The 26,373-nt window shown below is 46.6% G+C and overlaps 1 protein-coding gene across 4 annotated transcripts in view; it reads right to left on the reverse strand.

Annotated features, from left to right (window-relative positions):
- The window catches only part of LOC147636769 (uncharacterized), an 86,586-nt gene that overhangs the window by 54,778 nt on the left and 5,435 nt on the right, over positions 1-26,373 (reverse strand). For all 4 annotated transcript variants that reach the window (XM_086800298.1, XM_086800295.1, XM_086800296.1 and 1 more), the window contains exon 2: positions 7,750-7,890. In XM_086800298.1, coding sequence (XP_086656424.1) covers positions 7,750-7,890 — 141 coding nt within the window. The remainder of the gene's footprint in view (positions 1-7,749; positions 7,891-26,373) is intronic.

Here is a 26,373-nt window from a genome sequence, read left to right on the forward strand (position 1 = left end):
GTGTGTATATATATATATATATATATATATATATATTGTGTATATATATTGTGTGTGTATATATATATATGTGTGTGTGTGTGTGTGTGTGTATGTATGTATGTATGTGTGTGTGTGTGTGTGTGTGTGTGTGTGTATGTATGTATGTACGTACATTATATATATATATATATATATATATATATATATACACACACACACACATTTTTTATTATTAAAAAAATGGCGTTTTTTATTTTGGCTTGATAAAAACGACGTATTATACACGTATTATACTTTGCCGTATTATACGTCCCGTCTCGTACCTGGCTGCTATGCCCTAAATTGGTCCAACCTTGCAAGATATTGCAAATGAGAAACAACCAGACGTAGTAGACGAAGCCAAAGTTATTGAGCGTGAATAGATTCTTCTCCACAGATGGAAGTATGTATCCGGTCGAAGACAGTTCTACACGAAGTTCAAGAACGCAGTACCCATGAGGCCGTATGGCTCGACGAAGAATTCTTTCCAGAGTACCCCCAACTCGTGGCGAAAACACCTGGTCTTTGCACCATTTGTTCTGGTAACCATAGATGGTTTGAGTATCCAAAGCACCCTAATGCTTGTCAGAATACTAATGTGGAACCTTCAACCTCAAAAGACAAGTAGCAAGTTCAGCGCTCGGATAATTCAAAAAGCAAGCGTGCAACACCTCATGGAGTTCATGTTTGTGCTAGTACTCATACTTCAGAGATTGCAGAATTACCACCCATTAAAAACCAAGTGGAAAATTTTGCTGAATTAATTCATGACAACAATGATGATTCTTCTAGCATGACTTCCGAAGAACAACCGGATGAGATTGAAAAGTTCTTGGATTCGTTATCTCAAGAAGATGATTCACAAATAATTGACTCCTTTGAAGATGCATAGTCTGCACCGACAACAATTCAAAATAATCCGTCACAACAAAGATTGGTTAACTTAGTGATGGATAACGTTTTCAACAATAATGAGCATGTCTTTAATGCTCCTAACAACTTTAATGGACACTTCACTATTTTCAAGATGGACCCTCTTGCAGATGTTGTTCATATATCTATGAGAGCATTTCATGACTCTTCAACAATATGGAGAGATGTTCAAAAAGTCGACCTCAAGAACCACATTTTGACAAGAAAGTTTCAAAATAATTCCACAACATGGGACTCGACAGATCAAACTAGAAGATTCAACAACAACCATTATTATCACTGTGGATCTTGTTTTAAATGGCACGGAATGTCACGATTTGTGACTAATGATTAATCTCACTAAATTACATCTTAATCACTAATATTAGTGAAAGGGTGTCTTGAAAGGACAACCTTTCACAAGGGTTGATATAAAAGGACATGTCTCATCCAAGATACACAATTGTTTGTTTAAAAGACATAACTATTCGTTTAAAGAGTCACAACTCTACATTGGGGATGTGCCTCTTCACTTGTACCTTTTCAAGCCCTATTTAAGAAGGCCTTTAGTATCAATGCAAACAACACAGCTTTCCGCTTTAAGCATCTTTACTTTCAATGTTAAGTCTCTAATCATGTCTTATAAATTGCTAACAAACTGAGAAGTCCTCACATCATGCATGTCCCGCACATGTAATCATCATGCTGTTAGAAGTCATCTCCTGTCTACTTTTATACACCAGGGCCTTTGTTGTGGGTGTGCCCACCCTTATGAGGTGTTTTATCATTTTTCCTCACTCCCCGTATTTTTTCGCCGTTTTTCAGTGGTGTGGAAGGATGCCAGATGTTGGCAGAAGACTCTGGTGGCTGGCCGACTGCCCATTCAGCAGTCGTGTGGCTGGCCGACTGCCTAAACAGCATTCGTGGAGTATTTTTCTACTGGCCGACTTGCTGTAGGCAGTCGTGGACTTCTGTACTGCTGGCCGACTGCTGCTGCAGTCGTGGAGTGCTCTTTTCAGCAGGCCGACTCCATGCATGGGGCATATAAATAGGCCCCATGCCCCCACCACTTTCTCATTCAGTTTTCTGCGGGATCTTGAGTATAGAGAAGAGTTTACACACCTATCTCTCTGTGTTTCTTGTGCTGTCTATTTTCTGCATTCTACTTGCTCTTGTCTACCCAAGTTTGGTTATAATTTCCGCTGCATATTCTGACATGGTATCAGAGCCCTAGGCTCGTAATAGATCTTGGGAGTTTTTCAAAGCAAGAGGAGGTGCGTTAGGTTGCTGATTGGTGGACTGTTTTGGACAGTTTGGGAAGAGAAGGAGCAAGAGAAAGGCGGGCTAAAGGTGCTGGACAGCCACTTGCAGGTTTTACAGATTTTTTTTCCCACCCACCCACCCTTTCAGTTTACTCCCCGCGATGGCAGATTTACTAGAGATGGCTGAGAAGCACGTGAAGATTCCGACTCTCCCCACGTTCCCAGTGGACCATCAGTTGGACAGGTCCAATCACGGCATTGGAAGGTCATGATGGAGTCTGTGCTGGAGTCATATGACCTTGCTGATTTCATCATCATCGGGGTTCCACGGCCGGAAGCAGAGGAAGGGGAGTTACTATCGATGAGGAAGGACCGAGAGGCACAGGCACTGCTTTCTATTCCTCGTTGATTACGAGTGGCAGGCTCAGCACCATTACTTGGGAGGAGCTTGTGCCAATGGTCTTGGACCAGGAGGAATGTTTCATGAACCCTCCTCACAGCGGAGGTTCGGAGGCCTTAACTGGCCAACAGTCGAAAGGCCGGAATAACAACAAGGGCAAAGGGAAGGCTTCACCAGAGAAGTCTTCTGAGAAGAAGCCTGATTCAGAACGAGAGAAGCTGAAGGCCGAAAGATCCTGTAATGATTGTGGCGAGAAAGGCCACTATTGGAGGAAGTGTCCTAAGCGGACAGGGAAGAGTGCTGATTCCTCAGCCTCAGCTGCAAAGACTCCGGCATTTGTGCACTTAGAGATGGTGGACTCCGACGCTTCATCATCTTCGAGCGAGGAGGCAGTTGGCTTCACCGCGAAGGATACTCGGGAATGGATTCTTGACAGTGGTGCTTCCAGGCACATGACTCCATCCCGTGACTTCTTTCTGGATCTGAAACGGCAGTCAGGTCGCATCTTTATTGGCGACAACTCCACTATTCCGATACATAGTGAGGGCCGGATGGAGATTATTCCCGACGGCAAGGGAGGCAAGCATGCTTCCCATGTTCTTTATGTCCCTGCTCTGGGTTTTCATCTTCTGTCAGTGCATGAAGTATGCAAGACTGGCTTTCGGGTGGAATTTGAGGAGCATTCAGTTGCTCTACGGGACCGTGAGACTAGCCAGGTTGTTTGGGAAGGCGGTGTGGAGAATGGTATCTACAAGCTCTCTGCACTCTCCTCGTTGACAGGTTCTCAGGTCGGAGATTTGTGGCACTTTCGTTTTGGCCACTTAAATGTGGATGCATTGAGGCGAGCTTTCCGAGACCACATGGTGGTTGGCTTGCCAGATGTTGGTAGTAGGCAAGGGCGTTGCAGTTCTTGCATACGTGGTAAGCAGCACAGGGAATCCTTTCCGAAGCAGGCTTCCAGGCGGGCTTAGAAACCATTGGAGTTGATTCACACTGACTTGTGTGGACCTCAGCAGACACCATCTTTGGGAGGATCTCTCTACTTTATGCTGCTTGTTGATGATTGTACCAGATTCACGTGGGTCTACTTTCTTTCCCAGAAGGACCAAGCTTTTGCTCAGTTCAAGGATTGGCACGTGATGGTGGAGAAAGAGTCTGGATTTCAGGTCAAGACTCTCAGGGCTGATAAAGGAGGTGAATTCTCCTAAACTGTATTTCTCAGATTTTGTGCAGATCATGGCATCAAAAGGGAACTGGCCAATACTGGATCGCCTTCGGAGAATGGAGTTGTCGAACGCAAGAACAAGACTGTGGTGGAGATGGCGAGGACCATGCTGGAGCATCGTGATCTTCTTCGTCCACTTTGGGGAGAGGCTGTGGCAACGGCTGTCCATACCCTCAACCGATCTCCGACGACTTCAGTACCCCATATGACTCCATTTGAGGCATACTTTGGCAGGAAACCTGATGTCTCGCACTTCCGTGTCTTGGGAGTGACGCGTATGTACATATTTCGAAGAAGCAGAGGGGGAAGCTTGACTCCAAGTCCCGCAAGCTTGTATTTGTGGGGTATAACTCTCTTTCCAAGGGATACAGGTTGTATGATCCAGACAGGAACGAGATTGTTGTCAGCCGGGATGTGGTCTTTGACGAGCATGTTCCAGTATCCCCTGTCAAGGAGCCGCCACTTCTTGGAGATCCAGAGGAGTCTGATGATGATTCCCAGACCATCATTCCAGTTGATCAACCTCAGTCAGCACAGGAGGTTGAGCCCGCAGCAGTTGGAGTAGAGCCCCCGCGACCACAGGAGGCTCCACGATTTGTTCGAGTACCTAGGTGGTTGTTAGACACTCTTCGGGAGTCAGGTGTCACGGAGTTACCCTCCGAGTGGACCACAGAGGACGGCCCTCGAAGATCACACAGAGTCCAAGATAAAAGCAATACAGCGGAGCTTCTTCAGGTGAACTATGCTTTGATGTCTCGTATTATGCGAGACAAAGAGCCCACTTCCGTAAAGGAAGCCCTTTCACAGGATACTTGGAGGAAAGCCATGCAGGTGGAACTTGATGCCATCGAGAAGAACAACACTTGGGAGTTAGTACCGAGGCCGTCGAAGCGGTCAGTCATTGGTGTCAAATGGGTCTTTAAGACCAAATATGCGTCTGATGGGTCGGTGGACAAACACAAAGCCAGACTTGTGGCTAAAGGTTATACTCAGCGGCCAGGCATCGACTACGAGGATACCTTTGCACCGACAGCACGGATGTCCACGATTCGGACCGTTCTCGCCCTTGCTTCTTCTCAGAGGTGGCCCGTGTATCAAATGGATGTAAAATCTGTGTTCCTTAATGGTGACCTGCAGGAGGAGGTATATGTTGAGCAGCCTCCAGGCTTTATTGTTCCAGGATCTGAAGGGATGGTTTACAGGTTACGTAAGGCCTTATATGGTCTTAAGCAGGCTCCCAAGGCTTGGAATCAAAAGATTGATTCCTTCTTTATTCGGACTGGATTTCAAAGATCTTGCAGATCCAAACCTGTATCTCTTTCAAGAACGTGGCATGGTCACGCTTATCATCCTTTATGTGGATGATCTCATTCTCACTGGCAGTCATGTGGAGCACATTAGAGTGACAAAGGCTGCCTTGTCAAAGGAGTTTGAGATGACCGACTTAGGCTTACTCCACTTCTTTTCGGGATTGGAGATCTGGCAGAGCCAGAGGGGGTTTTTCGTCTCTCAGCAACGGTATGTTCATGAGTTGCTTGAGGCCTTTGGGATGGAGAACTGCAAGCCTATTACTTCGCCGATGGACCCGAACACAAAGTTAACCGTTACTGATCCTTGTGAGCCAGTTGATGCCTCGCAGTACCGGAAGTTGGTTGGTTCATTGATCTGGTTGCTGAACACTAGATTGGACTTGAGCTTCTCCGTGGGACTGTTGAGCTCTTTTATGCAGACGCCATTGAAGACTCACTGGGACACAGGATTGCGGATCTTGCGGTATCTGCAGAGTACGAAGGATCTGGGACTCTTTTACACAGGAGGGGATGGAGTCGGGCTCCAAGGTTGGAGTGACTCAGATTGGGGAGGAGATCCTGACACGAGGAGATCTACTTCAGGATACAGTTTCACACTCGGCTCAGGAGTAGTTTCTTGGAGCAGCAAGAGGCAGCCAACTATTGCCCTTTCTTCGACAGAGGCAGAGTACCGGACTGCTTGTGGTGCTGCTTGTGAGGTTGTGTGGCTACGGAGGCTGCTAGGCGAGATTGGGTTTCCACAGAAGGAGCCCACAGTCATCCAGTGCGATAACCAGAGTTGTATAGCTATTGCTCGGAACCCGGTCTTCCATGCCCGGACCAAGCATATAGAGATACAGTATCACTTTGTACATGAGAAGAGACATCTTGCTACTTTATTGTTCGACGGAGGACAATGCGGCAGACCTCTTCACTAAGTCACTACCTCAAGCTACGCTCAGGCGGCACTCCAGCTCCCTTGGGTTGGTTTCACAGCCAGGAGCTGAGAGGGGGTGTTAGAAGTCATCTCCTGTCTACTTTTATACACCAGAACCTTTGTTGTGGGTGTGCCCGCCCTTATGAGGTGTTTTATCATTTTTCCTCACTCCCCGTATTTTTTCCCTATTTTTCCCCATTTTTCAGTGGTGTGGAAGGATGCCAGATGTTGGCAGAAGACTCTGGTGGCTGGCCGACTGCCCATTCAGCAGTCGTGTGGCTGGCCAACTGCCCAAACAGCATTCGTGGAGTATTTTTCAGCTGGCCGACTTGCTGTAGGCAGTCGTGGACTTCTGTACTGCTGGCCGACTACTGATGCAGTCGTGGAGTGCTTTTTTCAGCAGGCCGACTGCATGCATGGGGCATATAAATAGGCCCCATGCCCCCACCACTTTCTCATTCAGTTTTCGGCGGGATCTTGTGTATAGAGAAGAGTTTACACACCTATCTCTGTGTTTCTTGTGCTGTCTATTTTTTGCATTCTACTTGCTCTTGTCTACCCAAGTTTGGTTATCATTTCCGCTGCATATTCTGACACATGCTTGTCCCGCACACCATTGTAACCCTCGTGTATGTTGTAATAATTGTCATGTCATCCTAGGCACTTATTAGGCTGTTGGTCAAGTGCCCGTCATCACGTCAAGAAGTCAAACACATCACCCTGGTGTGTGCAAATCTCGTTTGGAGTACACTGTACTAGCAACACTATTTATTTAGGGGACATGGACTATTCCATATTTGGGTACTATTGGAATTTGAGCAGCCTTGTAGCCACCCCATTTGAAGGCCATGTCTTCTAGGGTGCCCATGGGCAGGCGCCCATGGCCAAATGAGGTAGGCACCCAGGAGTGGTCCGCAAAAAGGGGGGAGTATTTCTCCATGACTAGCAAAGAACCATAGTCAGCCTGTTTTGCTGAAGTCGGCCAGCCCAAAAGCCCCTATATAAGCATGCATTGAGTCCTGTACCAGCAATCTAAAAATCTTGAACGTATATGGTGGGGATACCCCTGCAAGAGGCAGACTCAGCCATAGGAGAAGAGGTCCAGATTCAGTCCCAAGTCAGGACTCAGTGTGGAGCGAAAACGCAAGCAAGAAAGGCCAGCATGGAAAAAAACGCAGAGTTACCTACTGTCAAGCAGATGCTACACCAGCCAGCATGAATTCAGTCCTGCCAATCAGCATCTGTATTGGTTGGTAAACACAGGGATTAACATGCCTGCAGGTCAGTCTATTACTTCATCCAGCAAAACAAGCAAATACACCTACAGGTTGGGGGTATTCTGAGGGTTATTGGGACCCAATCCTGTGTACTACTCTCTCTCTCTCTCTCTCTCTCTCTCTCTCTCTCTCTCCACTCCTCTCTTGCATAATTTCAGATTTGTGAATGTCCTCTGCATGTAACGATTGCATATAGTAGGTAAGTTGTACTAGCTGACACATTTTGCATCCTTCATAGAGTTGAAAAAGCTCCCAGATACATATAAATACAACAAAAAAAGGGAGTAGGTAAACTCCTGCCAGAGGTGTTGGTGTTTCAAAAACACCAACTTCTCATTACATCCCAAACCACAGAAACTGAATGGAACTGGTTTGTCATGATGAGTACAAAAGATGGAGCAACAAACCCCGCAAATTGGCACCAACCAGGTGATATGTACGAGGACATCGTTCTATTTGACAGCCAATTGTTGCCCCAGGCCTTGTGCACCGAGTGCATTTCAACAGCTTACCCCGACGAAGAGCTGCACGTATATTTTTAATATGTCCCACACCAGCAAAATATACCTGTTTATACCAGCATTTGAAAATTAGTAAAACATATGGTAACCTTATTTGAGCAAAAAATGTGGTAATATTGTGTGAACCTGCCTCATTATTCTAATCTTTAATGTTGATTATGATAATGTTCAATCCCACACCATCTTCACATTAAAATAATATTTGAAAAGAAGGCCACATGCATTCTTAAAAGTAAATATTTCTCACAAGCCACAACATTGCCAAAAGTTTGAAATGTTCATGGGAACTCATAAAGCGATGATTAATTTCGTGTGCACCACAAGGAGAGGGGAGAGCATGTGACGGCAACACTGCAAAAACTTTTCATATTAAGGGCCAATAAACCCTTCATGTGTCAAAGAGTCACTTGAAAAAGAGCTGGCAACATGAGCAGGTCAAATTTTGAAGTCTTACATGAAGTCATTATCCACATGAGAGCAATGAAAGTGTGTATGGTCACAGATTTGTTTTTTTGAATATTGGTCAGCTCTAGTGTTGCATGCACGGAAGCCTTGATGTGCTGATCCATAGCCCTAAGCCTAATTAAGAACAAGATGCTGATTTAAACATGATTAAGACAAAGGAGAGAGAAGAAGAGAGAGATAGTTGGTGTCAAGGTTTCTTGTATTAATAGGGTACAAAAGGTTACTGAATGGTTGTACATGGTTAGGCCCTTGGTCTACGCCCAAAGGGGGTGACCTCTGGCCCTTCTATATGACTTCTACATGTTGAATGACTGATTTATGCTGAATGCACTGAATGTGTGTGCTGAATGATGACTTCTACTTATATATTATGCCTGAGGTGCTGGTCGGTCCAGTCCAGGGACTGTTGGCCTGTTTGCTTGGACAAATATTGCAAAAATGCTCTTTTAATATGCTGCGCTTAACTACTGGCCACTGTCTAGGATCTAGCCGCCTACTGCTTGGGCGCTCTGCTGGCTGTCGACAGGGATCCCATGCCCTCCATGGTGATGATGATGATGGTGCTGAAGCTGATGATGATGCTGCTGCTAATACTGCTGATGATAACGATATCCTAAATGCTGTCTTAATTGCTATATTAATCAGGGATTATGATGTTCCTGCTGAAGATTAGCCATGGCACGGGCGTGCACGTGACATCCCCTCCTGCTAAACTTGATGATGGGGTGGACACTCTCATTCTTCCTCCTTGGACTAGTGACTTTGACACTTCTACTTTGACTTTGATATTTTGGTCTGAACACCTTCCACTTCTTATCTCCACTTCCAAGTCTTGCTGAAGAACTGAACATCTACTCCACTGCTATCCCCATGCCTGCTATCCCTTTCCCTTAACACAACGGTGGGTCACCTGCTGGAACTAATCATGCCTTGCTAGGAACTGATCTGAGAGCTTAATGATGTACTGGTTCTGAGAACATGGTACATACCCTCAAGGAATGCTTTCCTCCAACTTCGCCTGTCGTAGACCACTCCAATATGCTACCTTAGCTGCATTCTTCTAATGGATCAGTGCACCTCCTTGACACCTATGCTTAGTGGCTGAGCCTGAATGCTTGTTGTATTGATCCACAGCCCTAAGCCTGGTTAAGAACAAGATGCTAATTTAAACATGATTAGACAAAGGAGAGAGAAGAAGAGAAAGATAGTTGGGGTTAGGGTTTCTTGTATTAATATGGTACAAAAAGGTTACTGAATGGTTATACATGGTTAGGCCCTTGGTCTACTGCAAAGGGGGTGACCTCTGGCCCCTTCTATATGACTTCTACTGACTTCTACATGTTGAATGACTGAGTCCAGTCCAGGGGCTGTTGGGCGGTTTGCTTGGACATATATTGCAAAATCTCTTTTAATATGATGCTGTGATATGCAACGGAAGTCTTTGTATTGGAAGATCCTATCACACAGATGCTCACACCGTCTTCTGTATCCTGAGTTTCGTGAGTTTAGCAATCCATTTCAATACTTCAAACTTTAAAGAGATATGAGAGAGAGAGATGAGAACTGTACACCAGATTGGGTCCCGAATTACCCACTGAAGGGCCCCCTATCCCGATAACGAGATATTTGCTTTATTTCTTTAGAGAGAATGGCTGTGGACTGTAGATAAGCCAAACGCAAGATCTCGGAGGATCGAAAATTGGCTAAGCTGTACACGGCTGTAGAAACACCTCGATGAACTAATCTCGAGCCTATGCACTCTTCCCAAGAGCATGAGGAAGGGCTGCACACCTGAGGCTGAGAAAAGAAGATGGTGGACTGTTCTACACTATGTTAGAATGCTGTAAATGCTTATGAATGCTGTGTTACCTTCACCAGATGACTGCTGCATATATGGATGATGCACAGAAGGCTGGATACTGATGCAAACTGATGAGTCAAGGCTGAGAACTGCTGTAAACTGAAACGCAGACCTGTAGGGATGCTGCTGGACTGAAACGCAGGTAGTACTGATGCTGCTGGACAGAAACGTAGGCTGTTCTGCTGCTAGACAGAAACGCACAAGTGTACTGCTGCTGCTAGACAGAAACGCAGGTGACTATACGGCTGGTTCACATGCAGAAAACACAGGCTGTATGCTGAATCAGGGACTGTACTGATGCTGAATGCAAACTGTAGGCTGATTCAGGGCTGATTTGATGCTGAAAGCAGGCACCTAGGGCTGTAGGGGCTGCTGAACTGCAGGTGTTGGAGAAATAGGGCTAGCTAAAGCAACCTCAAACACTCCAAGGGCTGGATGAGACTAGTCTAGTGCTGGAGGCAAGGGAACTCCTAGGGCTGAGGAGGAAAGCTCTTAGCACACTGAAGACTGAATGAGAAACTAAGCCCTATGCAAGCCTATTTATACTAACTGGAGGTTGGTCAAGTTGGCTCGTCATTTCATAAAGTTTATATTTATAAATGACAAATAATGCAAATAATGCTAAATAAATACTATAAAATATGAAAAAAATACCAGATAAATCCTAGTAAATTCCCTAAGACTTCTGGGATGTTCTAAATGATGCACAGGCATATGAATGCATATTATGCAGGGTGCAGAGTGCTTTCTGATGCAAACCCTAAGGCTTCTACTAACTCTACATGCATGAATGATTCTCTCCAAGTGGGTTAAGGGACTTGACTGACTGACTGACCCGCTAAGGCTGAGGAATGACCTACGTAGCTCGTGCCTGACTTATCCTGGACTGAGGATGTACAATGGGGTCATGGCGTACGACAAATATCATCCTGCTGGGTTCTAAAACTGTACAACTGTTGCACTTCTGATGATGAGCCATCTTGTCACCATGCACTGAGTGGAGAGTGCATGTGACATTCCCTCCTAATTAGCTTGGCGGCAGGTTCATGGCTTCCAAGTAGTCCGCCAATAACTGGGGGTACTCCTGGAAGAACTCCTCGTCGAGCCATACGGCTTCGTGGGTGCCTCGATCTCGGAATTTCGTATAGAACTGACGAATCCGTCGACCGGAACCATGCTTCCATCGATGAAGGAGGATCTGCTCAGGCTCAATCACTTCTGCCTCGTCTACCACGTCTGGCTGCTGTTCATCTGAAACATCAAACACTTCTGGACCAACATATGGTTTTAGCCAAGAAACATGGAAAACATCATGCATTGTCCAACTGGCAGGCAATCTTAACTTCATGGAGACATCACTTAACTTCTTAACTATTGGAAAAGGGCCAAAACTATGGAATGAAAGCTTGGGACAACGTTTGCCCGCTTGTTTCAATCTCTGCTTCATGATACGCAAATAGACCCTATCCCCTTCCTTGAAGTGGACATCTCGTCTAGACTTATTTGCATGTCTGCTATATGCTTCCTGAGCTTTGGTCAAGCGGTCCTTGACTGACTCAATGATCTCGGAAAATGCTTCCGTGGTTTTAGTAGCCTCTAAAGATAGAGACACCATTCTCGTCAAAAGAGAAGAAAAACGGCGACCAAAGGCTGCTTCATATGGAGTCCGTCCGACACTGGATGAATGAGTGTCATTCAAGATAGCTTGGACCAATGGAAGATAGTGCTCCCATTTGGACTGCTGGTCATGACAGTATGACTTGAGGACATCAAAGGCCAACTGGTTATAAATTTATGTCTGGCCATCTGTCTGGGGATGGAATGCACTAGACAACTGCAACTTAGTTCTGAAGTTTTCGAATAATGCCCTCCAGAAATGCGAGGTAAACTTGGAATCTCTATCTGATGTTATGGTGCTACGCAAACCACAAATTGGATACCAATGCTTGAGAAACAGACGGGCTACGTCCTCGGCTGTGGCCGTATGCTTGCATGGGATGAGCATGCAGAATTTACTAAAGCGATCCACAATGGTAAAACACTAAGTGTTACGGGATCCAGTGGATGCTGGTAGAGGCCCTACAAAGTCCATACATATGTCGATGAAAAGTCCGTCGGGGATAGGCAAAGGTTGAAGTAAACCTGCCTTCTTTGTATAGGGAACCTTGACTTTTTGACAAATCTTACAGGCTTGTACATGTGCATAGACATCACGCCTCATCTTTGGCCAATAAAAGGACCGTTCTAATTTCTCGAGGGTACTGTTGATACCCCTATGTCCTCCAACTAAGGAGTCATGGGCATCGTGGAGAACGCTTTTCCCGAGTAACACAGAGACGGTTCTTGTAGAACAACCAACCGTTCTATACTGAATAGTGGCCAGGCTCAGAAGTGAGGACCAAACTATACTGAGTACCAAACTCAGGGGAGTCGACATATTGGTCTTTCATACTATCCAAGTCCTTCCCCGTGATTTCGAGAATGGTAGCTTCTTGGACTGCCTAGATGCTGGACTTTCGACTGAGAGCATCTTTCTACTGGGTTATGCTTACCAGGGATGTATTCAATCATACCTCCAAACTGTTGGAAGATTTGACTCCACCTGGCCTGTCGATCACTCCACTGGGCACTGGGCATAGTCTGAAGCCACTTAAGTGCTTGGTGGTCTCTTTTCACTGTGAAAGCTTGTCCATAAAGAAAAGGCTTCCAATGTTTGAGCGATGTGATCACACCCAAAAGCTCTTTGTCATATACCGAATAATTCTTTTTCGGCGACATCCAACTTTCTGCTATAATATGCCACGGGTCTATTGTCCTGCTGGAGGACTACACCTATGGCTACATTGCTGGCATCGGTGATGACCTCGAAAGGTTCGTCCCATGATGCTAACTTTAATACAGGTGCTTCTGAGGCAGCTTTATGGAGTGCACGGAATGCATCAAGCGCCTTGCCTGTAACTGAGACTTTCTGCTTGCGAGTCTTCACCCCCTCGCGCAAGTCGGTAAGAGGTGCTGCAAGGTTGGAAAACTAATGGACAAGACCTACGAATGAACGGATTTCGTGGGCGGTCTTAGGAATGTCCCAATCTAAGATCTCCTGAACCTTTGATGGGTCCAGTCTAATCCCATCGGAACCGATGATGTAGCCCAGATACTGAACTTCCTTAACACCAAAGACAGACTTTTTGGCGTTTATGTAGAGCTGGTTATCTCGCAAAAGTTGCAAGACTTTCTCCACATCTTTCTCATGCTGCTCTGCAGTGGCTGAGAAGACTAGTATGTCATCAAGGAATATGAAAACACACTTCCCAATGTGGACTGCGAAAATCCTGGACATCATCTTATTGAACGTTGCGGGTGCATTTGTAAGCCCAAAAGACCCTAGTGACCACGCTCTGTCCGAAAAGCTGTTTTTGGAATGTCACCTTCAAAAATGCGGACCTGATGGTAACCACTCTTGAGGTCGATCTTAGTGAAAAACTTAGCACCGTCTAAACGCTCCAAAATGTACTCTATCCTGGGCATAGGAAACTTATTCTTGATAGTGAGTTTGTTTAATGCCCTGTAGTCTACACAAAGGCGTGCAGACTTGTCCTTCTTTTGTACAAATAGGATAGGTGCAGCATGAAACCGATCCCATCAAGTGGGAAAGACTCCGTTGGACACCCACACGCTTAATAGCACAACTTTAAAACCACAAATTTGAAATGGACAACTTAAAACAACTTGAAATTGAAATGAAATGAAATGGAAAGATGGACACCAGCACTGGGGCCGGAACGGGCCGACCCCCCCCTCAATATATGATATATTTATTGGGAGTATTTAATGAATACAATGCTCCATGCGTTCCAAGAACCAGATGATGTCCATGTACATATGAAAACAGTACCAGACAAATAGGCTCGAAGTCGAATTTCGAAGTAGATGCTCGAAGCAGAACGACCACTAGTATGGTCCAATCTCTACAGCCCTGTGCTTTCACTGGACTCCGCGGAGAGCGCCACACTGGTGTTCCGAGACCACGCACAAACAGGCGCTCCCGTACTAACGCCTGGCTCTCCCAATCTCAGCACTTTTGGACCGAGGTTCGCCAATATAGCTTGGACAACCCGGCACCGAACGGGTCTTGGCCGTATAGGGAGTCGGGAATCCCTTACCAAATTTAAACACAAAATACTTTACTTAAATCTGAAATTCACTTACTTGTGGATAGCTGATAGAGAACCAACACTCGTGGTATGATGAAGCCACCCTTGTTGAAGAAACAGTTGCCTCGTGGTGAACCACTATCACCGCAAAAGACCACAGCCGCCTGCTGTGAGAGAAGGAGCACAGCGTACTGGTGGTGGACAATGTCCTGGAAGCAAGACGCCACTTGTTGGTGATGCACACTCAGCCTGCTGGTGTTGGACACACAGCCGGCTAGCTTTGGTAAGCTGCGTAGGAGGATGGAGAAGGAACTGGCGCCTGCAGGAGATGGACAGCAGCGACCGCCTGGTTGCTTCAGGTGGGGGCAGCCGCCTGTAGATAGTGGGCAGCCACCAGCAGCGATTACAGAAGTGCAGCCTGAGGCGCAGCAGTACTGTAGGAGAGGAGTCGTCAGTGCAAAGAGTCACAGCCGCCTGCTGTAGCACCCGTTTGCAAGGGAGAAGGTGACTGGTTGCAGTAGTGTACACAGCCGCCTGTATGAGGAAGGACGCCTGGCTGCTGTACACAGGCGCAGCCCACCTGTAGGAAGGTAGAAGCAGCCGCCTGTAGGAAGTAGAAAGCAACCACCTGCAGCCAGCGCTAGCCGCCTGTAGAAGAGGAGGCGTAGCCAGCAGAGCAGAGGGAACAGAAGCAGTCGCCTTCATGAAAACATGAGCCAGAGAGAGGGAAAGTCGCCGGTTATCTCACGTAAGAAGGTTGATCGCCGGGTGATGTCCACGCTTGAAGGATGTCACGATTGTGACGTGTTTATATACCAGATTCTCTCTTCATTGCTGATTACTGTTGCAGATGCAAAGCGTTACCAGCCAAAGGGAACCCCTACCCTCGATTGGTTGCGACTCTTCGTCAAAGGATGTACCTCTTCATCGAATAGCCACATCTCTTCGACGAATGGTTGTATCCCTTAGTGAATGGTTGTGCCTCTACATCGACTGGTACCCTTTCGTCTAAGGACATGTCCTTTCATCAAAGGACATGCCTCTTCAAATGTGTCTCTTCATCTCCTATATAAGAGACCTATTGTACTCAGTTTAATAACAACAAGTCAATTCAATCTTGTCTCAAGTGTTCTCCTGAAGGTTCTTGTTCTAAGTTAATTACTTAAGTAGTAATTAGTACACAATATGCAGGATTAACAACATAATCCTCACAGTGGTATCAGAGCAAATTTTTTCCTACCCGTGGGTTGTGAAGCCCTCACCCTCTCCGCGGCACTCCCTCATCCACCTCTCCTTTCGGTGTTGTATGGAAGAAGCAGAGCGATGGTGGACTTGGCGTGAATCCTTGCTTGTAGTAATGTAAACAAGTACACAGGGTCTCACACCCATATACACGTATTGTGTGTATAGCAGAGAGGGACCCCCGACAGTATTTCCGGAATGCCCTCCCTCCCTGCTGCCGGTGGCGTTCGCAACATGGCAGGAACTGCCCCCTTCGCTGCTGACTATGGAGCCCCTCTCTCTTCGCCTTGGTTGCTGCCAACGGGCGCTCTAGTTCGCTGAGCTTGGCTGCCGGTTGTGAGCCGCCTTACTATATGCTGAGCGTGGCTGAGCGTCACCTCCACTCATACTTTGGGTGCTACTATATGCAGTGGCTGCTGGTTCAACACTGTTCGCAGCAACCCATTCGGCGATCAGCCTTCGAAGCGTCACCTCCACTCGGCGATTCAGCTTTCGAAGCGTCACCTCCACCCGGCAACGGCCTTCGAAGCGTCAACCTTCAAAAAAACAAAAAAACACCAATACACAACATTAATAAGTGTACTGCCACGTGGAATTTTGAAAAAAAAAACTCAAACAAACCCAACAGGCGTGCGTAACCGGCTGGGCGTGCGCTGGCCGCCCGTTTGGGATTTGCTGGTGTGAGCAGCTACCGTGGGCGACTCGAAAACCACCACCCGGCTGTCAGGATGTCGCCTAGTTCTTACTCGCCTCCTTCTCTCCAGCGAATAGGCACCCTTCTTCCTGGCTGTTCGTGGGTTTTCCTGGCTTTGCCCACATCACATACTTTGTGTGCTCTTATCCTCTACGTGCATGCTTCATGGACCACTTCCCGGAGGAACCCGACATGCACATCTCTTACCTGAGTTACATCGACGAGATCCCCGAGGCTGTTCTTCCCGAACACAACCCTCCTCGTGCCCTCACTCCGGATTCAGTGCCACTACCCGTCGATGTTGGGTGGATTCCAAGTCTTTCAGCCTCTCCTATCCCAGCATCCCCGGCCTCTCAGGTGTACCGCATTCATGTCAGCAGCCCGCATGTGACCGAACCCGACACTTGGGCGATTTGGACTACTTTCCTCACCTGCGAGCCACTGCATCTTACTCATTTCGAGTATTTTTTATCACGGTACCGGCAGTTGGCACACTTTCTCCCAGAGTGCAGTGTGGATGGCTTACGCAATGTCTCCTCCACGCGCCCTCCTGTGACATTTTACTGCGAGATCTTCGTCCCCGACTATACTCCATTATCTCCAGTGCCCAGTTCTTTGGAGGAAGCCAATGCAGTAACTTCGGAGGACGATCCCGACGAAGTGGAAGATCCCGACTTCGCGTACGAGGACCCTATTACTGCCTCTCCAGCAGCTGTTCTTTCCATTCTCCATTTCGGGTGGACCTTTCCTGCTTCACCACAGTACTCTCTCTGAGTGCTTCAGATGTCGACGTCGCACGACAACGTGCCACCCGCCGATCCTCAACTGGAAGCCTTGCTGATGACTACTCTCCAACAACAGATGGAGGATTTGCAAAAGGCATTTTTCGACGGAATGGCATCAATGAGATCCCAGATGGAAGACATGCAGCAGCGGCACCAACATCAGCGCAAGGGATCCAGGAAGTCCCAGCGAGCGCATCGTTCGCATTCTCCACAGTCATCTTTGGAAGAAATGATTCGACATTACATTCAATTCCGTCTGGCATCATGGGAAGATTATTTACCACTCGTGGAATTTGCTTATAATAATTCCCATCATTCAGCAATTGGATTAACTCCATTTCAAGCAGCATATGGACATACTCCTCTTGTGCCTACAAACTTTGTTTTACAACACAAAGTGGCGTTGGCAGATCAGTTGGTTCAGGAGATGCAAGATGTGCTTGTACAAGTTCGAGATAAATTGATCCATGTGCAACAAAAATATCAAAAACAGGCCAACAAGCATCGTCGACATGCAGAATTTCAAGGAGGAGACTTGGTCTTATTATATGTGGCACCTCACCGCTACAAAACAGTGAAGTCAGTTTTTCCAAAGTTACGACCTCGCTTCTATGGGCCTTTCAAATTCTTAAGAAAAATTCAACTGTCAGTTATAAGTTGGAACTTCCACCGTCATGGGGAAAGATTCATCCGACTTTTCACATCTCTTGGCTCAAATAGTATATTCAAGGAGATTCGCCTGTTCCAGACTTATCTTCTTATGTACCAGAAATTGAAGATGACCATATTATCCTTGTTCCAGAAGTAATACTTGACGTAAGACAGAAGGAAACAAGAAGAAAGTTGACTATAGAATTTCTTGTGAAGTGGATGGACTTGGATGAGTCTGATTCCACTTGGGAAACAGATGAAGAAATGCAGCAGTACCCTAACCTTCTTCAGGAGTTCTTCGATAAACGGATGTCTATCATTTGACACATGGGTTTTATTTTAAATGGGAGGGAATGTCACGATTGTGACGTGTTTATATACCAGATTCTCTCTTCATTGCTGATTACTGTTGCAGATGCAAAGAGTTACCAGCCAAAGGGAACCCCTACCCTCGACTCGTTGCGACTCTTCGTCAAAGGATGTACCTCTTCATCGAATAGCCACATCTCTTCGACGAATGGTTGTATCCCTTAGTGAATGGTTGTGCCTCTACATCGACTGGACACATCCCTTAGCCTAAAAGTTGTACCCTTTCATCTAAGGACATGTCCTTTCATCAAAGGACATGCCTCTTCAAATGTGTCTCTTCATCTCCTATATAAGAGACCTATTGTACTCAGTTTAATAACAAGTCGTCAATTCAATCTTGTCTCAAGTGTTCTCCTGAAGATTCTTGTTCTAAGTTAATTACTTAAGTAGTAATTAGTACACAATATGCAGGATTAACAACATAATCCTCACAAAGGAGGGAGCCTTTTTTTTATAAAATTAAAGTGTAGTTTACTCTACGCTTGCATGTGGATGGGGAGTATGGGTAGGTGACCATGCCCACCCCCCACTCACTTAAGTGGGTCTCCCCACCTTGGCCCCTAAGTGGGTGCCCAAAGGGGGGTGCCCACATTTAAGTGAATGTGAACACTTAACCTTATAAAACTAAAGGTTAGAAATAAAATAATAAAAACAACATGTGCAACATACTTACCACCTGTTCACATGCACCAAAACTCGTCAGAATACAGAGCACACTTCACGACTCACTGGCAGGCGTCCCCGCTCAGTAAGTAACACGTCAAGCAGGCAAACACAAAAATACATGTCATGTGAAAACAGTTTCAAACATGCAAATCATGTGTGCATGTGCAAATAGTAACATGGACATATCTCCTGTTCATGGAACAAGTACAAAATATCTGTCGGCACAAAACTGGCACGACATAAAAACATAAAAACCTGGTCTTCCTATGGGGTGACAGTCCCATAGGTAAGACACAGTTCCAGGCACGAGTCTCCCTATGGTGTGACAGTCCCATAGGCAAAACACGGCACGAATACTGGCTCTTCCATGGCGTGACAATCCCATGGGTCGAACACAGTCCAAGTCATACACGGGTGGCACCAGTCTGACTCCCGTCCATACGACACCATCCTGCTAACACACGGGTGGCACCAGTCTGGCTCCCGTCCATGTCAGCAAAATACTGGCCTCTTCACATGAGACACCGGCCTGGCCTCAAGTAAACGAGACGCAAAAACTGGAGATGGACCAAATGGTCGGCCAATTGGTGACATCCCCCCGGGCTTCTAAAGAGTTGACCTCAACTGAAAAGCCTCAAGATATGCCTGCAACAATTGCGGATAATCTGCAAAATAATCCTCATTTACCCATTTGGCATCAATAGGCAAATAATTCTTAAACTTCACAAGGTATCTCCTGGAAAGCTTTCCTGCAGGTAGCTTTCTCTCCTTGTGAAAAACAATCTGTTCTGGCTGGAGGATCTCCTCAAGCTCGTCAATTTCTGGCGGATCTTCTGTGACAGGCTCATCAGGATCTGGCCCCACACATTTCCGAAATAGACTCACATGAAAAGCAGTGTGAATCTTCCAATGATTAGGTAAAGCAAGCCTGTAGGACACTTCATTGATCTTGTGAATCACCTTGAAGGGTCCATAATAGCGAGGAGAAAGCTTAGGATATGATCCTTCTCGTCCTGGCCTCTTCCGAAGCCTAGCCTTCTCAAATTTCAGCAATACCCAATCACCTTCTTTGACTTCCATGTCCCTTCTGTGCTTGTCAACAGCCATTTTATGCTTATCCTGAGATCTTGCAATGGCTGTCCGCACCTGACCAAAGGCAACATCCAAGTCACGAACATATTCATCAGCTGCAAATATCTCATCCTTGGTACGAAGGATGGGTGGCAAGACCACTCTGCCATAAATAATCTCAAACGGAGCCTTGCCCGTGGAAGCATGGATCGTATTGTTGTAGGCAAACTCAACAAGTGGAAGATACTTCTCCCATGCAATCTTTTGATCTGCCACATAACATTTCAATAAATCCAACACAGCTGAATTTGCAGCTTCACTTTGGCCATCCGTTTGGGGATGATAAGCTGATGAAAACTCAAGTTTAGTACCCATATTATCAAATAAAGCCCTCCAAAATAGGCTTGTAGTCCTGGGATCTCTATCCCCAACAATGGATTTAGGCATACCATGATGCTTGAAAATATTAGCAGGAAAAAGCTTTACCCAAGTTTAGTACCCATATTATCAAATAAAGCCCTCCAAAATAGGCTTGTAGTCCTGGGATCTCTATCCCCAACAATGGATTTAGGCATACCATGATGCTTGAAAATATTAGCAGGAAAAAGCTTTACCATATGATCAGCTTTAATGGTTTTCTTGACGGGCAAGAAATGAGCTTGCTTGCTAAACCTGTCCACAATAGTCCAAATAGCATCATTCCCATGCTGGGATCTAGGCAAATCCATAATAAAATCCATCATGATACTTTCCCAAGGTTGCGAGGGAATAGGCAATGGCTGAAGCAAACCTGGAGGCTTTTGCCTGTCAAATTTCACCTTTTGGCATATTGCTCTCTTTGCTCCGGGGTTAAGCCGAATTTGTTCTTCCTTGGGCCCTGTTCTTTAGATGTGTTATTTTCAGCTTTACCACCCTTGTAGGTGTCCCGGAAGTTCTTTTTAGGTGGCTGTCCACCCTTTTGCTGATTTGGGACAGCCTTGTCCTTCCCCTTGGAACCTCCTTGATCCTGTTTAATCTTGAGCACCAATTGCTCCGTAGCAAGAGCAGAAGCTGTGAGAAGCTGTGAGTTGTTGCAACGTATGTTTCGGGTGCAATTCAATGCCCGATCGATATGCTGGTTGCAGTCCAGAACGAAACTTCCTCTTTCTTTCATCCTCAGTAATTTGCATAAAGGGAGCAACACTTTCCAGAATTTGTTAACATACTGTTGCACGCTTTCATTGTCTCTTTGCTCCAACCTGTCCCACTTTTGAGTGAGAGTTTGCTCTGCATTTGGTGGCAAGAACTGAGCATAAAATCTATCCTTGAATTCCTTCCAAGTGGAGATGGGATCCTTGGTGATCTTTTCAATGATCCACCAATGAGCAACAGTCCCTTTTAAAAACATGCTAGCATGGCGCACCTTTGACTTTTCTGTAAAGTCCTCATCGCTAAAAGCAATGTCGAACTGTGCCACAAACGCTAACACCTTAGAAGCATCATGTTCACCATGAAAAGCATCAAATTTAACAGATTTGTCACCTGCTTTGAATTCCTTGAGCTTCCTGGCATGAGGCTCATGGTCTTCTCTTTTTCTTTTCCCCTTATCCAATGGGGCAGCCCTATCTGCATGGGCTCCATGGGCCGACATATAAGTTTCATGGGGCACGGTGGCATGTGCTCCACGAACTCGAAACTCAGATGCATGTGACTTACCTGCATATGGCATTGTCTCTCCATGAGACAACTCAGAAGGCAAAATTTTTCTAGAAGTAGACCTGTCACCATGAGATACATGTCTGGCATGCATGTGACTTTCATGCCCTCCATGAGCACTGGCATACATATATCTATCAGGCTTTGTGCCTTGTGACGAGGATGCATGTCGAGAGGTGATTGTCACCTCTTCCTTTTGCATAAAAGATTTCAGCCTTTGGGATGCGGGATCTGCATGCTTCAAACGAGGTGGATTTCTGAATTTCAACTCTCCGTCATCCCCCTCTTTGATATCACCCTTGCGGAGGAGGTAGGCAAGTGCCAACTCCCTTGGTTTCTTGCCCACTTCACGAGCCATTGATTCAAAAGTTACATCTACCATAGCATCAGCCTTCCTGGCTTCAATAGCACTTTGCAGATGGGGATCTTCATGCAAAAACTTTAACTCTTGCTCTTGAGCCTGCAAAAGTTTTCTCATATGTTCCATTTCAGCCCTCATAGCATCAAGCTCTTGTTCAAGCATAACTGTCTTTCCTGGAGACAGTTGACCCTTTGATTCACTATCAATAACCCTTTCAAGGGGCTTGTGTCTACCTCGTAGGGCATCAAACCCACAAGAGGCACTAGATGGACCCCTCGAATTTGGCACTTCCAAAGGGTTGCCTTGGCTGTCCATTGTGTTTAAAGTGTGCTAAAAGCGGGATGTCCAGTACACAGGTTCGTTTCCCCACTAGGAAGAGGGAAACAACCGTGCTCTGATGCCAATGAAACCGATCCCGTCAAGTGGGAAAGACTCCGTTGGACACCCACACGCTTAATAGCACAACTTTAAAACCACAAATTTGAAATGGACAACTTAAAACCACTTGAAATTAAAATGAAATGAAATGGAAAGATGGACACCAGCACAGGGGCCGGAACGGGCCGACCCCCCCCTCAATATATGATATATTTATTGGGAGTATTTAATGAATACAATGCTCCATGGGTTCCAAGAACCAGATGATGTCCATGTACATATGAAAACAATACCAAACAAATAGGCTCGAAGTCGAATTTCGAAGTAGATGCTCGAAGCAGAACGACCACTAGTATGGTCCAATCTCTACGGCCCTGTGCTTTCACTGGACTCCGCGTAGAGCGCCACACTGGTGTTCCGAGACCATGCACAAACAGGCGCTCTCGTACTAACGCCTGGCTCTCCCGATCTCAGCACTTTTGGACCGAGGTTCGCCAATATAGCTTGGACAACCCGGCACCGAACGGGTGTTGGCCGTATAGGGAGTCGGGAATCCCTTACCAGATTTAAACACAAAATACTTTACTTAAATCTGAAATTCACTTACTTGTGGATAGCTGATAGAGAACCAACACTCGTGGTATGATGAAGCCACCCTTGTTGAAGAAACAGTTGCCTCGTGGTGAACCACTATCACCGCAAAAGACCACAGCCGCCTGCTGTGAGAGAAGGAGCACAGCGTACTGGTGGTGGACAATGTCCTGGAAGCAAGACGCCACTTGTTGGTGATGCACACTCAGCTTGCTGGTGTTGGACACACAGCCGGCTAGCTTTGGTAAGCTGCGTAGGAGGATGGAGAAGGAACTGGCGCCTGCAGGAGATGGACAGCAGCGACCGCCTGGTTGCTTCAGGTGGGGGCAGCCGCCTGTAGATAGTGGGCAGCCACCAGCAGCGATTACAGAAGTGCAGCCTGAGGCGCAGCAGTACTGTAGGAGAGGAGTCGTCAGTGCAAAAAGTCACAGCCGCCTGCTGTAGCACCCGCTTGCAAGGGAGAAGGTGACTGGTTGCAGTAGTGTACACAGCCGCCTCTATGAGGAAGGACGCCTGGCTGCTGTACACAGGCGCAGCCCACCTGTAGGAAGGTAGAAAGCAACCACCTGTAGGAAGGTAGAAGCAGCCGCCTGTAGGAAGTAGAAAGCAACCACCTGCAGCCAGCGCTAGCCGCCTGTAGAAGAGGAGGCGCAGCCAGCAGCAGAGGGAACAGAAGCAATCGCCTTCATGAAAACATGCGCCAGAGAGAGGGAAAGTCGCCGGTTATCTCACGTAAGAAGGTTGATCGCCGGGTGATGTCCACGCTTGAAGGAGGGAGCCTTTTTTTTATAAAATTAAAGTGTAGTTTACTCTACGCTTGCATGTGGGAAGCAGTCGCCTTCATGAAAACATGCGCCAGAGAGAGGGAAAGTCGCCGGTTATCTCACGTAAGAAGGTTGATCGCCGGGTGATGTCCACGCTTGAAGGAGGGAGCCTTTTTTTTATAAAATTAAAGTGTAGTTTACTCTACGCTTGCATGTGGGTGGGGAGTATGGGTAGGTGACCATGCCCACCCCCACACTCACTTAAGTGGGTCTCCCCACCTTGGCCCCTAAGTGGGTGCCCAAAGGGGGGTGCCCACATTTAAGTGAATGTGAACACTTAACCTTATAAAACTAAAGGTTAGAAATAAAATAATAAAAACAACATGTGCAACATACTTACCACCTGTTCACATGCACCAAAACTCGTCAGAATACAGAGCACACTTCATGACTCACTGGCAGGCGTCCCCGCTCAGTACGTAACACGTCAAGCAGGCAAACACAAAAATACATGTCATGCGAAAACAGTTTCAAACATGCAAATCATGTGTGCATGTGCAAATAGTAACATGGACATATCTCCCGTTCATGGAACAAGTACAAAATATCTGTTAGCACAAAACTGGCACGACATAAAAACATAAAAACCTGGTCTTCCTATGGAGTGACAGTCCCATAGGTAAGACACAGTTCCAGGCACGAGTCTCCCTATGGTGTGACAGTCCCATAGGCAAAACACGGCACGAATACTGGCTCTTCCATGGCGTGACAATCCCATGGGTCGAACACAGTCCAAGTCATACACGGGTGGCACCAGTCTGGCTCCCGTCCATACGACACCATCCTGCTAACACACGGGTGGCACCAGTCTGGCTCCCGTCCATGTCAGCAAAATACTGGCCTCTTCACATGAGACACCGGCCTGGCCTCAAGTAAACGAGACGCAAAAACTGGAGATGGACCAAATGGTCGGCCAATTGGTGACACAACAAATGGGGAGGAAGAAGGCCGAATGAATCCGGCTCGGAGAAGCTCAGATAACTACTTTTCTAACTCACCCTCTACGGTCTTGGAAAGACGATAGGGAAACCTGTTAGGAGGATATGATCCAGGGACCAAATCAATGTGATGGGACTAATGTGCAATTCAATTTATTAGCCAACTGGGAAGAGATGGCATCTTCAGAACTACCCATGTCGAAAAGGACTACAAACTGTCGGCCCCTGGCAGAGCCATAAGCTCGGATGAGGCTCTTCTGAGGAGCATCGCTCTCACCCTCCTGCTTAGCATCAAATACCACGGATGGTATAGGATGCATGGAAGGTAAAAGTTGAACTGCATTTGAGGTAGGAGGCGGGACTGGAGGAGCTGGGGAGGCTGTGGCAACTGTGGCAGAAGGAGCTTTGGCGGCTTGTGCCGCTTGCCATTTGTGGCAATCCTTCTTACCATGCCCTATAATATGACAGAAAAAACATATATTTTCTGACTGGTACTTCCTTTGCTCCTCTGGAGGAAGATAACCTCCAATAATGCCTGCTTTAGCCTTTTCATCAGGGGTTTTCTTAGGTTCTTTATCCTTCTTACCTCCTGAACTGGAGCTATTACTGCTGTCCTTCTTAGCATCTTTAGAAGACGCATTACCTTTCCCTATCTGTGCAGCTGATTGCTGCTGCTAGGGTTTGGTACTGGACTGAGATGCTTGCTTGGGCTTGCCCCCGTTAAGCTTCATTTCTTCATTTTGAGCGAGAGTCAGAGCCCGGTCATATGTACTTGGTTCAAAGTTACGAACTGTGAACCGAATGTTAGTCCAATCCACGAATGAATTGCTCCATTTGGCTTGCTCAAATAACCCTAACTGCTGTGCTAAAGTAATAACCTTACCGGAAAACTGAAGCACTCGGGATCCATTCTGTCTGAGTCCATAGAACTCGTCTTTCAGACCGGTCATGTACTGGGGCGGGAGAAATCTGGTCTTCAGGTCATGAACAAAGATGTCCCAGTCAAAGGCTGTGACACCTGTGACCTGGTCTGTATGAATACTAGACCAATGCTGCCACCAAGTGACTGCCTCACCAGTGAGATGGGGAGCCGCTAAGTGGACTTTGTCTTGAGGGTCTGTGATCCTAGCTAATGGAAAATGAGCATTAAACTGATGAATAAATTAATTAACTGATGAATGATCACACTTACCATCATACTTACTGAAGTTTGGTTGACTGCGAATGATGGTGGTTGATGCTGCTGCGACCTCCTAGCTGGTGACACCTATGACTGGGGAGACTGAGGAGAGCTGTTGATACCTCAAGTGTATGGCCTCCTTTTCCCGTTGGTGTTCGAGTAACATACGTTCTCGATCAAGCTCACGTTGGTGTTCCCGAGCGGCGAGTTCAGCCTGACACCGGTCTTCGTCGATCCTGCGTTGGGCTTCCTCATAGTCCCGTCTTTCTGCTTTTTCTCTTTTCCTTCGGGCCTCGTCCTCTCTCCTTTGTTGTTCCATTTGAAAGAAGAGGGAGATGTAGTCGGGTGCTACTGGAGGTGTAGAAGGACGTGCTGCTGCTGCCTCCAAGAGTTGGAGACGCTCCATGAGCAGCTGGCTCTGAGCTCTAAGAAGAGCTATGGTGTCTGCTGTAGGCGGAAGAACAAGGTCTCCTTCGGGGGAGACGTCTTCCGGCTGATGAGTACTCTCTCCTGTAGACATGATGCTGAAGTCGGTGGTCGTGCCGGAACGCAATCTAACCATCCAAGGATGCCCCCACGCTAGGATACGGTGTGTGTGGACAATCTG

Source organism: Cibotium barometz, chromosome 7 (assembly GCF_041138505.1).
Source record: "Cibotium barometz isolate CiBa-2024 chromosome 7, ASM4113850v1, whole genome shotgun sequence".
Lineage (NCBI taxonomy): Eukaryota > Viridiplantae > Streptophyta > Polypodiopsida > Cyatheales > Cibotiaceae > Cibotium > Cibotium barometz.